The sequence below is a fragment of the Hyperolius riggenbachi genome, chromosome 4, assembly GCF_040937935.1.
Source record: "Hyperolius riggenbachi isolate aHypRig1 chromosome 4, aHypRig1.pri, whole genome shotgun sequence".
Classification (NCBI taxonomy): Eukaryota; Metazoa; Chordata; class Amphibia; order Anura; family Hyperoliidae; genus Hyperolius; species Hyperolius riggenbachi.
In genome coordinates this window covers 238017494-238031027 of record NC_090649.1, presented here as the reverse complement: position 1 = coordinate 238031027, position 13534 = coordinate 238017494, and the positions used below count along the sequence as shown (strand labels likewise).

The following is a 13534-nucleotide window of genomic DNA, read 5'->3' as shown; positions in this document are numbered from 1 at the left end:
AGGTAAATCTAACAGAAAATTGTATGGTGTGTACCTAGCATAAGGCTGAAGGGGAAAAAAAATCACTATCCCACCAAAGCGAAAAAAAAAAAAAAAAAACAAAAACAAAAAAAAACCAAGAGGGACTACTAGTATATCTCATTCATCATCTTACCTGAGCGAAACTGATCCAGTGTTTGTTCCCTATCACACTGTTCTTTATCTCCATGTAACGAATCCGCGTAATAATACCGAAGGCACAAATCACTTGTAATGTCATCCGCACTAAAGGAGAAAACAAAAACAATGAAACACCACAAGCTTAATTGTTACTCAATGCCCAAGATGTACATTTTGGCAGGCCTAATAAAAAAACATTGCATTACAGCTGTGGCAAAGCGCTTAATATAAATACCCTCCTATAACATTTCTTAGCTAACCACATACCTTTTAGCGTCAGGCCTTTCCACACGTGCAGCTGACAAGTGGTGAATTCACCGCCTGTCAGCTGCATCAGCCAGGCACTTGTTAGTGCTTGGTACCGCATTGTACAGCAACCCCCCCCTCCCTCTCGGGATCTGACCGCGGTCATGTTCCCCCGCCGCCCAGTCACACAAACACGTGTTAACACTTGACGTGTGGTGTTACAACCGCTGCATTTAAATTTCACCCAAATTGCACTGGCAGGCAGCAGACTGAAGACTGAACTGCTCGGTAAATGCGCAGTTTAGCCGTCCATCTGAGAGAGACCAAAATTCTGTATATTTTTCAAGCACATTTGATTTGTGTTCAGGTACATTTCACATGCATATTTCCATACAAAACAATAGCACACAAAAAACAAAAATATAGTAGTCTAACCACATAGGGCGCACACACACACCAAGGGATACTTGAAGTGGCAGGTTACACACAATAGGGGGTACTTGGTGCATGAAATCATTAATAAAGGGTTACATGCAATAATAATGCTAAGAAATACTGATAAAAAAAAAAAACACCACAATACTTACATAACTTTTCGTGAAACAAAAGTTATCAGTTTATCTGTTGGCTTTAAGCTTTCCACAAACTTAAGGAGAAAGGCTCTCTTTTCCTTTTCTTCGATCATTATAACAGTTTGTTTAACCGAAGTAACTGCCTGCAAACACAAGCAACAAAATATGTAAAAACTGAACCAAACTCATTATCTCCAGTTGGCTTACGCTAGAGAAGAAAACCTGATAGGACTAGGTCTATATCTATGAAGTGGCAATTGCTGGTACCAAGGATGTACTAGAGATATACAGAGAGATACTGCATGATTCATTGACCGTGTAAAGCTCTCAGAACAATGCCCTCCAGTGGACATCAGTAGTGCAGGCTACATAGGCACTCAACATTGATGATTGGGGCCATGTAGTCTCAAAGGACGGTATGCACTTGTCAACACTGGTTTTACCTCACCAAAAATAAGCCTAACTACCAACTACTTCAGTGTATATGAAACCTCAAGACTCTCACATTAAAATTTCACTTTTTTTTTTTTTTTTAAAGGAGATTAACCAATACCTGTATAGCGTGTAATATGAACGATCCCAAATTTTTTTTATTTTTTTTTAAATGCAGTTGCCTGGCTGTTAGGATAGCTTAGCTACAGTAATGAGACAGATACCAGCAAGAACAAGCATGCAGTCAATGGAGTAAGAACACCCGAGCTGCATATTAATTCTGGCACAGCGACTGAAAATACTAGGGGCTGTGGAACAGCTAAATAGCAAGGGAAAGGCATTGAGTGTTTAAAGTGACTAAGGCCTCAATTCACGGAGCATTATCAAATGTTTATCAAACACTTTAACGTTTGATAATTTACCTCATGGGTAAAATCTCACTAAGGTGTTCTATATTTGTTGAACGTTTAATCGGTAAAACATTCGATAAATATATAACACCTTAGTGAATTTAAAATGAGATTTTACCATGAGGTAAATTATCAAACGTTTGATAAAGTGTTTGATAAACGTTTGATAATGCTCCGTGAAGTGAGGCCTAAGCCTTTTCATGGACGCTTCTTTAACCTTCTGCCGCCCGCGTCACGCCAGTAGGCGTGGCCGCAGCGCCAGGACCGCCTAACGCCAATTGGCGTAAAGTCCTGGGGCTCTGTTTTGCATGAGATCGCGCGCATGGTGCGCGCGCATCTCATGCTCGGAGGGCGGAGCTCCGCCCCGCCTTCAGTCTCAGAGCGGCTATTGCCGCTCGGGAGACTGTTAGACGGCGATCCGTCTATTTACTAGGTGCAACGCTGCGATGAGCAGCAGCGCTGCACTGGGGACAGCCGTGTGACACGGCTGTCCCCATGGGGGACAAGAGAGCGATCGGCTCTCATAGGCAGAAGCCTATGACAGCCGATTGCCATAATTGGCTGGCTGTGGGGAGGGAATAAACTTAAAGAAACCGGGGTTTTGAAGAAAAAAAAAAAAAAAACAATATTTATTTAAAAAAAAATAAACATGGGGGGAGCGATCAGACCCCACCAACAGAGAGCTCTGTTGGTGGGGAGAAAAGGGGGGGGGGAATCACTTGTGTGCTGAGTTGTGCGGCCCTGCAGCTTGGCCTTAAAGCTGCAGTGGCCAATTTAGCTAAAAATTGCCTGGTCACTAGGGGGGGGGGTTAGCCCTGCAATCCTTAAGTGGTTAATGAACAGAGACTTACTGCCAAATCCAACGATCCCACATATACCATCATTGGATCTTTTAAGTATTTTTCGGCCAAACGCCGTACCCCATCTGGCCAGGTAGCACTAAAAAAAAAAAAAAAAAAAAAAAAAAAAAAAAGTATAAAATATTCAGGCATATCTATATTGATAAATGCTATCCGGTATACACACACACGAAAACACTAGGCATTACAACAGAGATTACTTATTTCTCAATTTTTCCCTCTCCCTTGTGTAGCTGAATTGTCAGAGAAACCAGGAAGATCTAGGAGACTTTGTACTAGTTTTCCTTGGACATCAATCAATTCAAATCAGAATTTTGAGCACCGTAAGGCTACTTTCACAGTAGGATGTTGTGTTTGATGCGACGTTAACCACTTTACCCCCCACGCGTACGCATTTCTCCATCCCTTTTTCCATCCTTTCACCACCAGGGACGGAGAAATGCGTACTTTCCGCACTCTCGCCGCTGCCCACGCTCCCGCTCGCAAACACGCCGCCGGCCGCTCGCCCGGGGATCAATGAACGGGAAAATCCATTCCCGGTCGTTGATCTAAGCCCCGCAATGATCCACTGCTTCTCCGATAAGCAGCGCAATCATTGTGAAAAAAAAAAAATTCCCAGCCTCGCATTAAACAAAATGTTACTGTGGCCATTATCTTGTGGCCAAATCGTAAAAATACATCATAAAGCATTTTTCACATACAAATAAATAAGTTTTACACACAAAATTAACACCTCCCACACTCCCCAATTTTTTTTTTGTAAAAAAAAAAAAAAAAAAAAAAAAAAAAATTTACAATTAAAAAAAAAAAAAAAAAATACATAAATACATAAACCTTAGGGACTGAACTTTTTAAATATTTATGTCAAGAGGGTATAACACTGTTACTTTTTAAACTATAGGCTTGTAATTAGGGATGTACGCAAAACTGAAAAAAAAAATTGCACCTTTATTTCCAATTTAAATATTGGCGCCAAACATTGTGATAGGGACATAATTTAAACGGTTTTATAACCGGGACAAAAGGGCAAATAGATTTCATGGGTTTTAATTACAGTAGCATGCATTATTTAAAAACTATAAAAGGTTAAAAACTGAAAAATAATAAATTTTCCCACATTTTTTCCTATTTTCCCATTAAAACACATTTAGAATAAAATAATTCTTGGCATAATGTCCCACCTAAAGAAAGCCTAATTGGTGGCAAAACACAAGATATAGTTCATTTCATTGTGATAAGTAATGATAAAGTTATAGACAAATGAATGGAAGGAGCGCTGAAAGGTGAAAATTGCTCTGGTGGTCAAGGGGTGAAGTGGTTATGGTCGCACAACGCAGCTGTAACGATAAGCATATACACTTTCCCAGTGCGACGTTAAAGTCGCACGTTAGAAAATGTATTTACTATGGAACAAAAACAGCACATGCGGAACATTTTTAAAAAGAATATATATATTACTGAGCATGTGCAACACAAGTAACGCAGCATATTCATTGCTAAACACACAGCACCTTCTACTAACGCTACACACAAACGCAACGTGTGCACTGTGAATGTCGCACAGACTTTCCATTGCTGTGCGTTACTCTGCGTTAAAACATTTTAGAACGTGCGACTTAACGTCACACTGTGCAAGAGGCCTACTGGCCCAAAGCAAAGCATGTTTGTGTATACTGCTCTTAACCTCCTGAGCGGTCTGCACCGCCGGAGGCTGCCGCTCAGGCCCTGCTGGGCCGATTTTTATCAAATAAAGTGCAGCACACGCAGCCGGCACTTTGCCAGCCGCGTGTGCTGCCTGATCGCCGCCGCTCTGCGGCGATTCGCCGCGAGCAGCGGCGAAAGAGGGCCCCCCTAGCCGCCTGAGCCCTGCGCAGCCGGAACAAAAAGTTCCGGCCAGCGCTAAGGGCTGGATCGGAGGCGGCTGACGTCAGGACGTCGGCTGACGTCACTCCGCTCGTCGCTATGGCGACGATATAAGCAAAACAAGGAAGGCCGCTCATTGCGGCCTTCCTTGTTTATTCTGGGCGCCGGAGGCGATCGGAAGATCGCCTCCGGAACGCCCTCTAGTGGGCTTTCATGCAGCCAACTTTCAGTTGGCTGCATGAAATAGTTTTTTTTTTATTTAAAAAAAACCCTCCCGCAGCCACCCTGGCGATTTAATCAGAACGCCAGGGTGGTTAATGTTCCAGACTAGCAGGAAACACTGCAGCATTCCAGAAGTTCCCTGCCATAATTCAAGTCCTCGGCGTGGGGAAAACATTTCCTCAAATTACTTTTTAATACTGTCACTTGAATTTGACAGAACGGGATGAAGAATTTAATAAACAGCAGAAAGCATGTACAAACAAGCCAGAACCCTTTCTTTTACATCCCCTACAGGCTTCCTCACCACTCAAACCACTGTAGTTTACTTTGTGTGTGGAGTTCAACATCCAGCCATCCTTATATTACCTTGTCATAATAGTTTGTCTTTGAGGCCTTATATCAATAAAGATCTTCAAAATCTGAGGTTCAAATCCAAGATCCAACATACGGTCAGCTTCATCTAAAACCTGTTCAGAAAAAGGAATGCTTAGTTTTAATAAAAGTAGTATTTATAAGAACAACTTATATGTTCAGATGGATGTCTTCCAACAAATTAATGCACCCAGTCACCATTGCTTAAAAAGGAACCAGAGACGGGAAAAAAAAAAAATTGCTACATTTGTGAGGGGGTGTGCAGAATCCAACTGCAACTCCAGTGTGCCTGCATCCTCAGTTTATCTGCAAAAGGCTCCGAGGGTCCTGTCCCTTCTACCTTCCTAGACACCTATCTAAATATCACTCCTCCTAGTTCCGGCCAATTCTAGCTCATGGATCAACCAGGTATTCTGTCAAGCTAACATTAGAACTAGGAGGAAAAAAAAAAAAAAGGGAGAGGCAATTTGGTCCTAGCTGCAAACAATCTGAATGGGCACCTGGGAGGAGAAGCTGTACACCTCACTTCCCTACCTAAATGCAGTGGGAATAGTGAGAAATGAAGGGCAATGCAAAACAAGAGAACATTAGCTGGGTTGGTGCTGAATAGTTCAGGAATTCATATGCAAACAAATGCAACACATTTGTTCTCTTACTACAAAATGTAAATACACCTTCCAGTAAAAAAAACAGAAAACATTACTTACCACATAGGTTAAACTGTTTAAATTAATGATGCCATTCATCTGGAGATCGTGCAGCCGTCCTGGAGTAGCAATAACTATATCTACTCCTTCAGTAACTACATTTATTTGTTCCTTTCGGTTTCCACCGCCATAGACACATATACTAAAAAACAAAAAAAGACATATTCAAGGATGTAAGGGGTCATCATAGTAAACTTGTGCCAAATTCCAAATCAAATAAGGGCTGCTATCAGTCACACTAACACTCTCCCAAAGCAAGTCTTTTAGAGAGTACAATTGCAAACAGATAACCAGCATTCTTAGGAGGCTGTAAGCAATGGCCACTTCCATTTCTCTTGCAACAAGCACACTTAAATCAATGCTGCAGTTCGTTCTACATATTTAATAGATTTCCTGCTGCAATCAATTGGAAATTGAGGTGCACAATGTAGTAGGAATTAATCGTGTTGGAACATTGGGTGGCAAATTTATATTAGCTATAGAATCAATCACTACCCCATTAATATTGTACCACATGAAGCAGTACAAAGCTTGACATGCACCTAAGTTTAACAAGTCCAGGCCCCCAAAAAATATACCTCTTCAAACTGCCACTCACTTTCCTCTGTCTTAAAGGATACCAGGACTGAAAAGGTTTGATGGGGAGGGGGGCTGGCATATACTACCACCCCCATAGCTCACCTAAAACCCCCTGGGATACTCTTCCGGTCACCAGAGTCGGACTTACTACGCAGGCACCGGCCAAGCACATGTGTAGGTACAGTGCAGAACAATTACCAGGTTATTTTTCTTCTATTTATTTTGCTACCGGAAAGAGTAATGTTTCAGGCATGCAAGTGACTTGTTGGTACCTTGCTGGGAATATAGTAAACATCACTGATGAGCAAATTACAGCCATAAAATGTTTTTAAATATAAACATTATGAAATAATTTATAAAAAATAAAACTTCTGAGGGCAGGGGAGAGATAGAAAGGTCAAATGGTTCATGTATTTTAACACTGACACACATAATAGACTTTAATTGAGCAATCTACATTGTAAATGTTTAAAGTGCATCCGAGATAAACTTTTAATCATTGCATAATTGTGTTCCCTTCATATACTTTATAGGGCATTCCTCAAGCCAAATACTTTGTTTTGTTTTAATACTCTAATGCCCTATAAACTAAACTAGCCTCACCCACAGCTTTTCACAGTGCCTTGGCAGAGGGGTGGAGAGGGGACTGAATTTACACACACAGGCACGCTGATAGCATCTCCAGCCCTCAGCCTGTGACAAACAGAATGTGGCTGTCCTCATTGTATCAAGGGAATAAATCAAACTTTTGAAGCTGTTTGCAGCTAGATATGCTGTGTAAACGATCTAAACTTTAGATAAGATATATAGACAAGTTACTTGTTATCGTTAGTTTTTCATCTCTGATCCGCTTTAAATATAAAATACAACCATGGGATATCCAAGAAAGTCAGTTTTAGGGCTTGTTTCAACTGTTGCGGTGCGGAATTGCCTGGATTCCACCGCGGACGCGTTTCCGCATGCTGTTTTTCCCGCGATTTTGCATGGCTAAGAAGCAGGCGAATTTAACCATGTCACTGCCTGTGTAAATTCCAACAACATCACATGCGAAATAGCACGCAAAATCGTGGGGAAAACCGCATGAAAAAGCCGCATGCGATTTCCCTATTAAAAGCATTGCGGGCGATTCGCCCGCATTCCAGCCGCACGCGAAAGCTGACGGCTCTGCCGTGCAGATTTCCCCCGCACACCAAAACGCACCCACACGACGCACAAGTGGAAACAATCCCATCCACTTGTATTGCCTATGCGAATCCGCATGCGGTGCCTGCATGCGGATTCGCTATAGTGGAAACGAGCCCTTAAAGGGAAAAGGATAAGTACAATTGTTTATCTCATAAGTTTATTTTCCCCTCGGGTTCACTTTAAAAAGGACACCCGAGGCGAAAATAAACTAATGAAATAAACAAATGTATCCATCTTCCTTCTGCTAAAAATGACTTAAAGGGACACTTAAGTCAAACCAAAAAAAAATGAGTTTTACTCACCTAGGGCTTCCAATAGCCCCCTGCAGCTGTCCGGTGCCCTCGCCGTCTCCCTCCGATCCTCCTGGCCCCGCCGGCAGCCACTTCCTGTTTCAGTGACAGGAGCTGACAGGCTGGGGACGCGAGTGATTCTTCGCGTTCCCAGACACATTAGCACCCTCTATGCTGCTATATGATATAGCAGCATAGATGGCGCTATTGTGGCCAGGAACGCGAAGAATCGCTCGCGTCCCCAGCCTGTCAGCTCCTGTCACCGAAACAGGAAGTTGCTGCCAGCGGGGCCAGAAGGATCGGAGGGAGACGGCGAGGGCACCGGATAGCTGCAGGGGGCTATTGGAAGCCCCAGGTGAGTAAAACTCTTTTTTTTACTTAAGTATCCCTTTAAGATATTCCAGTTTTGTTTTAGGTTTAAAGTTTTAACTGTTGTAGTGTTTTTGCTCAATGACACATTCATTGAAGTATGCCAGAGCTAAAATCTATGAACTATTGACCCTTTATCTCTTTCCTGCTCTCAGAAGCCATTTTCTGCAAGGAAAGTGATGTATAGTTGGAATTTCTTATCAGTGAGGGTCACACTGTAGTCACTTCCTGTCTGAGTCAGCCACTTACATACCTGATATTTAACTCTTTCAGACAGAGAAAGAAAAAACAAAAACAGTATATTTATGTGCTAGGCACTGTACATACACGTCTATCTCATGTCACCTCAGGTATCCTTCAAGTCTCAGAGTTATGAAAATTTGTAACCGCCACCCATTACTGTGCTATGGTGCCCAATATGCCGGCACAGTATATAATTAACCAACTATAACTGATCTAGCCCAAAGATTACATACCAAAAAATACACAAAAAACAAAACAAAAAAAAGTACAGTTTTTGATGCTTCTGTCTATCTACATACTGTATTCAGTGGATTATTAGGCAATTTGAATTCAACTGCAAGTTTGGCAAATATGGCTGCAGCAACGCTTTAAAAAAACAAAAACAGGAAACAAAAACCACACAGCACCACAGTTGTGTATCAGGAGAACAGAATATGCAATGCCATACCTTTTAAAGCCTTTGTACCGATATTTAGAACACTCCTCTTGTATTTGTAAAGCCAGTTCTCGAGTAGGTGACAAAACTAGCATCCCTGGACCCTTCCGCTCATGTCGCGGTCTATTCAAATTGGAAAGAAGAACGTAAAAATAAAGAACATGGCACAGTCCAGGAAAAAAAAAAGGGCTTCTGATGTATAGATATTTGCAGTACAATTGGTTGCGGTGGTTACAATATAATAATAACTATTGACTAGGACGGTCCACTCAAAGTTTTATTGTGTCCAAAATCATGTTTTGCATAGACAATGAAGCTCAAGCAATATATATATGCCACTTTTAAACTGGCAAATATAGCAAGCTGATTGACAAAACAATAACTGCATGGAATGGTCAGGAATAATTACTGTTTAACAAAATGCCAGTTGCTTCCCTACTCTGATCACTCATCTATGCAGGAAATACCACTCTTCCAGACAGGGAATTCATTCTGTACAGTAGCATCTTTTCTGCCATTTATCGCTTTCTAGCAGCAGAGATGTAATGGCTTCAAAGGTTGATATGTCAGTGCTGAGGCCCCAGATAAACAAAAATACTGAGTATTATCAATAAATAGGATAAGGAGTCTTACATTGGTTGATTGTCCAAATGGATAAATCCTGGTAGCAAGAATGCTAGTGTTTTCCCTGTCCCAGTCTGAGCTATGCCAATAAGATCATATCCTTGAAGAATGATAGGCCAAGCCTGTGCCTAAAAGAAAAATACAAAAAAGTAACCCAAATATACTCTATAGACATGTAGTTATTATTGCAGTTTATCATAATATTGTGGATTTTTATTAAAGGACCACTATCATAAAAATCTGATGGAACAGGGTTATTCTTTATCAAAAAATGTGTGGTACTGCAGCTGCAGTGCTGTACACACAATTTAAAGCAACCCTGAACTTAAAATAAACAGATGATATAAACAATCATATCCGTCTTCTTTCTTCTGCACTTGCTGTGCTTTCTTTGGCCAGACGGTGGTGCAACTTGGTGGCCCATTTAATCACAATGCAAGCACTAAAAAGCAGGACCGGAACTTGCATGATAAAACAAGTGTCCCTGACATTTTCCAATTGTGAGCACCATTAACCAGCTGTTATTAAAGTAATTTCACATCCATTTATTGTATAAATATCTTTGGCTGGACTAAGAGGTTAATGGGAGAAAAGTCCAGTCCTGTTTTTTTTTTTTTACAAAATAAAATTGAGCCTTTGCACATAATTCAAACAAGTAAACTATCATGGGAGGTACCCATAGGCATGACAATACTTTATCAGCAAACGATCTTCTGAGAAACATGCCAATGAGTCTTCAGTCTTCAAGCAACACTAGATATGTCAAAACAGCTTTTTTTGCCCAAGTGGCATCCTATCAGCCTGCCTCTATTGTATGGTCTCCACATGTTCTCAGGAAGGGTCCCAGTCATTGCTCTATAAAGCGTGTCATTCAGAAAAATGTAAGCAAGTGGTTGGTGCTCGTTTGTCTAACATATCAAGTCAGCCCTGCAAGTAAAATATGCCAGTTCCCATACTGCCTGATTTATCAGCTTCACATCAGCCACTATGCTTTAAACTGCTATTTGTGATAAGCATGGCATAGTCTGGAGGTCAAATGACTTTCCAATAGTGGGCAGTGGAATACTATATTTTTCGGACTATAAGACGCACTTTTTCTCCCCCAAAAGTGGGGAGAAAAAGTTACTGCGTCTTATAGACCGAATGTAACAGTCTGGTGCTTGCTTCCTTGGTCCGCAACGGGGTGGCAGCAGTGCAATACATTCTGAACGGCATAGGAAAAGCCGCTGTAATCATTCCCAATGCTGGCCCTTTGATCTGTAATCTCACCCAGAGTGCCCAGCAGTGCGATCCACATTGTTTCTTAGTGGCATTGGAGCAGACACTAATCTTCACAATGCATGTCCTTTGATCTTCAATCTCCAGCAGCGTTTCCCACAGCGAGATCCACAATGTCTCTGAACGGCATATGAAAAGCCGTTGTAATCATCCACGATTGTTCTTTGACTGTGGACAAGATGCACAAGACTGTGGACAAGATTCACTTTGTCAGCTTGGATCATGCTGCTGCGGGGCTGCTGGACAAGATCAAAGAACAATCGTGGATGATTACAATGTGGATTGGGTTGCTGGGCACGATTGGCGAGATTAGAGATCAATGATCACGTTGCTGCGGCTGCCAACACACTGTGCACCTCATAACAGCACAGGCACCCAAACCGGACCCAGCTACTGCCACTCAGGCTGGTGAGATCTTAATTAATGCAATTGTATTGGTTAGTTAGTGTAGGGGGGAGTTGTGTAGTGCAGTGTAGCTGGTGTGGGGGGGGAAGCAGGGGTTAGTGAAGTGTAGTTTAGTTTGTGGGGGCAGCAGGAGTTGTTAGTGTAGCCTAGCAGTATAACTTACACATCTTGGGGAGAGGAAAGGTTCATAAGACACTCCTGGACCATGGATGTACCGAGGTTTAGTATACATTTTTTTCCCTGGTTTTTGCCCTTTAAACCTAGGTGCGTCTTATAGTCCGGAGCGTCTTACAGTCCGGAAAATATGGTATCTGCACTGCATTTGTTGCTCAGTATAGCAGACAAACCTGGATAGGAGTGGGTTTTTCAAATCCTGCATCTTCAATGGCAGCGATAACATCGGGGAAGGCTTCAAACGCTTCCTGGAAAGTTTGTACAGGTTTTGGGATAACCCTTTTCCCGCCTTCTATCAAGTCTTCACATGTAATATCGTTATTTTCCTTCCTAAAAAGTGAACAAGAAAGATAATGCAAGTAGAATCAAGGCTAATTCTCCACTTATGGCAAAAAGGAAGACACCTCACTGATTTTGTACACACTGTAGGCCCTTACCCACTTTCAAGTGCACCAGGCTGCATGGTAATCATACTTCAAGTTAATCTTGTTATGATCATGTCTGCAGCGTTTACTGCTGGCTGCAGTGGTATTGTAACCCAAGCAGTTCTGATGTCATTACATGCATTTTCTTGCATAGTTTGGTTTGCACTTAAACTAGTTGCTGATTCCATCTGCAGTCGCTCTAAAGTTAATGACAGTTTAATATGCTTTTGTGTAAACAAACATTGTCTGCTGCAATGGAGGGGCAATCCCTTTCCTGCAGGCTGCATATCATTGTCTGCCTTTTCCTGCTGTCAGCCTGTGATTAATTACCATTCACTTGTGTGGGAATCTGCAGGTCTGCTCCCATTGGATGACCTCAGTATAAAGAACTGCTTCCTGCAATGCTTGATGGGCTACCATAGTCTCAGATTCTGTCTGTTACTCTGCTCGTGCCCCACCTCGTTCCTAGTCCGTGTGGACTGCGCTGACTCCTGCGAAGGGGTCAGCGAGTCCTCCTAGTTCTGCTCTTGTTCTAGAAGTTGTTACTTGCTTGTCTTGTGTCATATATTGGTTTATCGCCAATATATACGCATACTTGCGCATTTTGTTATTTTTCCTTGTATTCGTGTTACGTTGATACATCAGTGTCGCTGATATATACGTACACGAACTGTTTATTTCCTGTGTTCAGTTAGTCAGCCTTCCAGCACGTTTTGGTAGTTTGCGCGTATCGTGAGCACCCGTGCTGAGCTAGTATCCTGCTCCTGGTCCGGTTTGTGGATTGCGTTCATCTCTGCGAGGAGATAACGAATCCTTCTGAATCCTGTCCTGTTACCGTTTGTGGATTGCGTTCATCTCTGCGAAGAGATAGCGAATCCTTCTGAGCCCTGTTCCCTGTATTGCTCCAGTGCTAGTCAGTGTTCCTGCTTATGTCATATATCGGTTCATTGCCGATATATACATATGTTAGTCAGACGTTACAAATAGTTTCATTGATAGCTGTAATTGTAATACGCTAGGAAAACATACTTATTGTATATTTGTCTGTGTTACGTTCATCTATCTTGATCCTGCTATTTCCTGACTATCTTGTCCTGTCTTTGTGAGGCACGCCATCGCTGCAAACGCATTGGCTGCCTCATTCCAGTCTGTCTTATTGTGGACGCTTGCTGTCACTAAGTAGTGGCTAGTTAAGCAAGCGTTCATTCTGTCTACCTGTTCTGATCTCCTCAGTCCTGGTTTATGTGCTCAGCGCTACTTTGCGCTGAGACGTTATTACGAAAGTGTTGTTTGTGGCTGTTCGGATCTGCACCGGCTCTGTGCACCACAATCTCCTATTGGAGTCAGTCCTCTCCTCCACTAAACTGGGGATATCCTGATCCCTTGTGCTGGTGTGTGTACCTCCTTCACGTCAGCTTATGTGTTGTATGCTGACTGTGGACATTACACCTCCAAGCTTAACCTGCTGAGCGGTCTGGACGAGCTCAGCTCGTCCAACACCGCCAGAGGCTGCCGCTCAGGCCCTGCTGGGCCGATTTCAACCAAATAAAAAGCAGCACACGCAGCCGGCACTTTGCCAGCCGCGTGTGCTGCCTGATCGCCGCTGCAGCGCGGCGATCCGACGCGTGCAGCGGCGAAAGAGGGTCCCCCCAGCCGTCCGAGCCCAGCGTAGCCGGAACAAAC

General features: G+C 42.6%; 1 protein-coding gene across 1 annotated transcript in view; it reads right to left on the bottom strand.

Annotated features, from left to right (window-relative positions):
* The window catches only part of LOC137570672 (probable ATP-dependent RNA helicase DDX43), a 41056-nt gene that overhangs the window by 13301 nt on the left and 14221 nt on the right, over positions 1-13534 (bottom strand). The window contains exons 6-13 of the mRNA XM_068279373.1: positions 11600-11756; positions 9579-9697; positions 8958-9068; positions 5844-5985; positions 5131-5231; positions 2671-2758; positions 993-1120; positions 155-264 (exon numbers count right to left, since the gene is read on the bottom strand). Coding sequence (XP_068135474.1) covers positions 155-264; positions 993-1120; positions 2671-2758; positions 5131-5231; positions 5844-5985; positions 8958-9068; positions 9579-9697; positions 11600-11756 — 956 coding nt within the window. The remainder of the gene's footprint in view (positions 1-154; positions 265-992; positions 1121-2670; positions 2759-5130; positions 5232-5843; positions 5986-8957; positions 9069-9578; positions 9698-11599; positions 11757-13534) is intronic.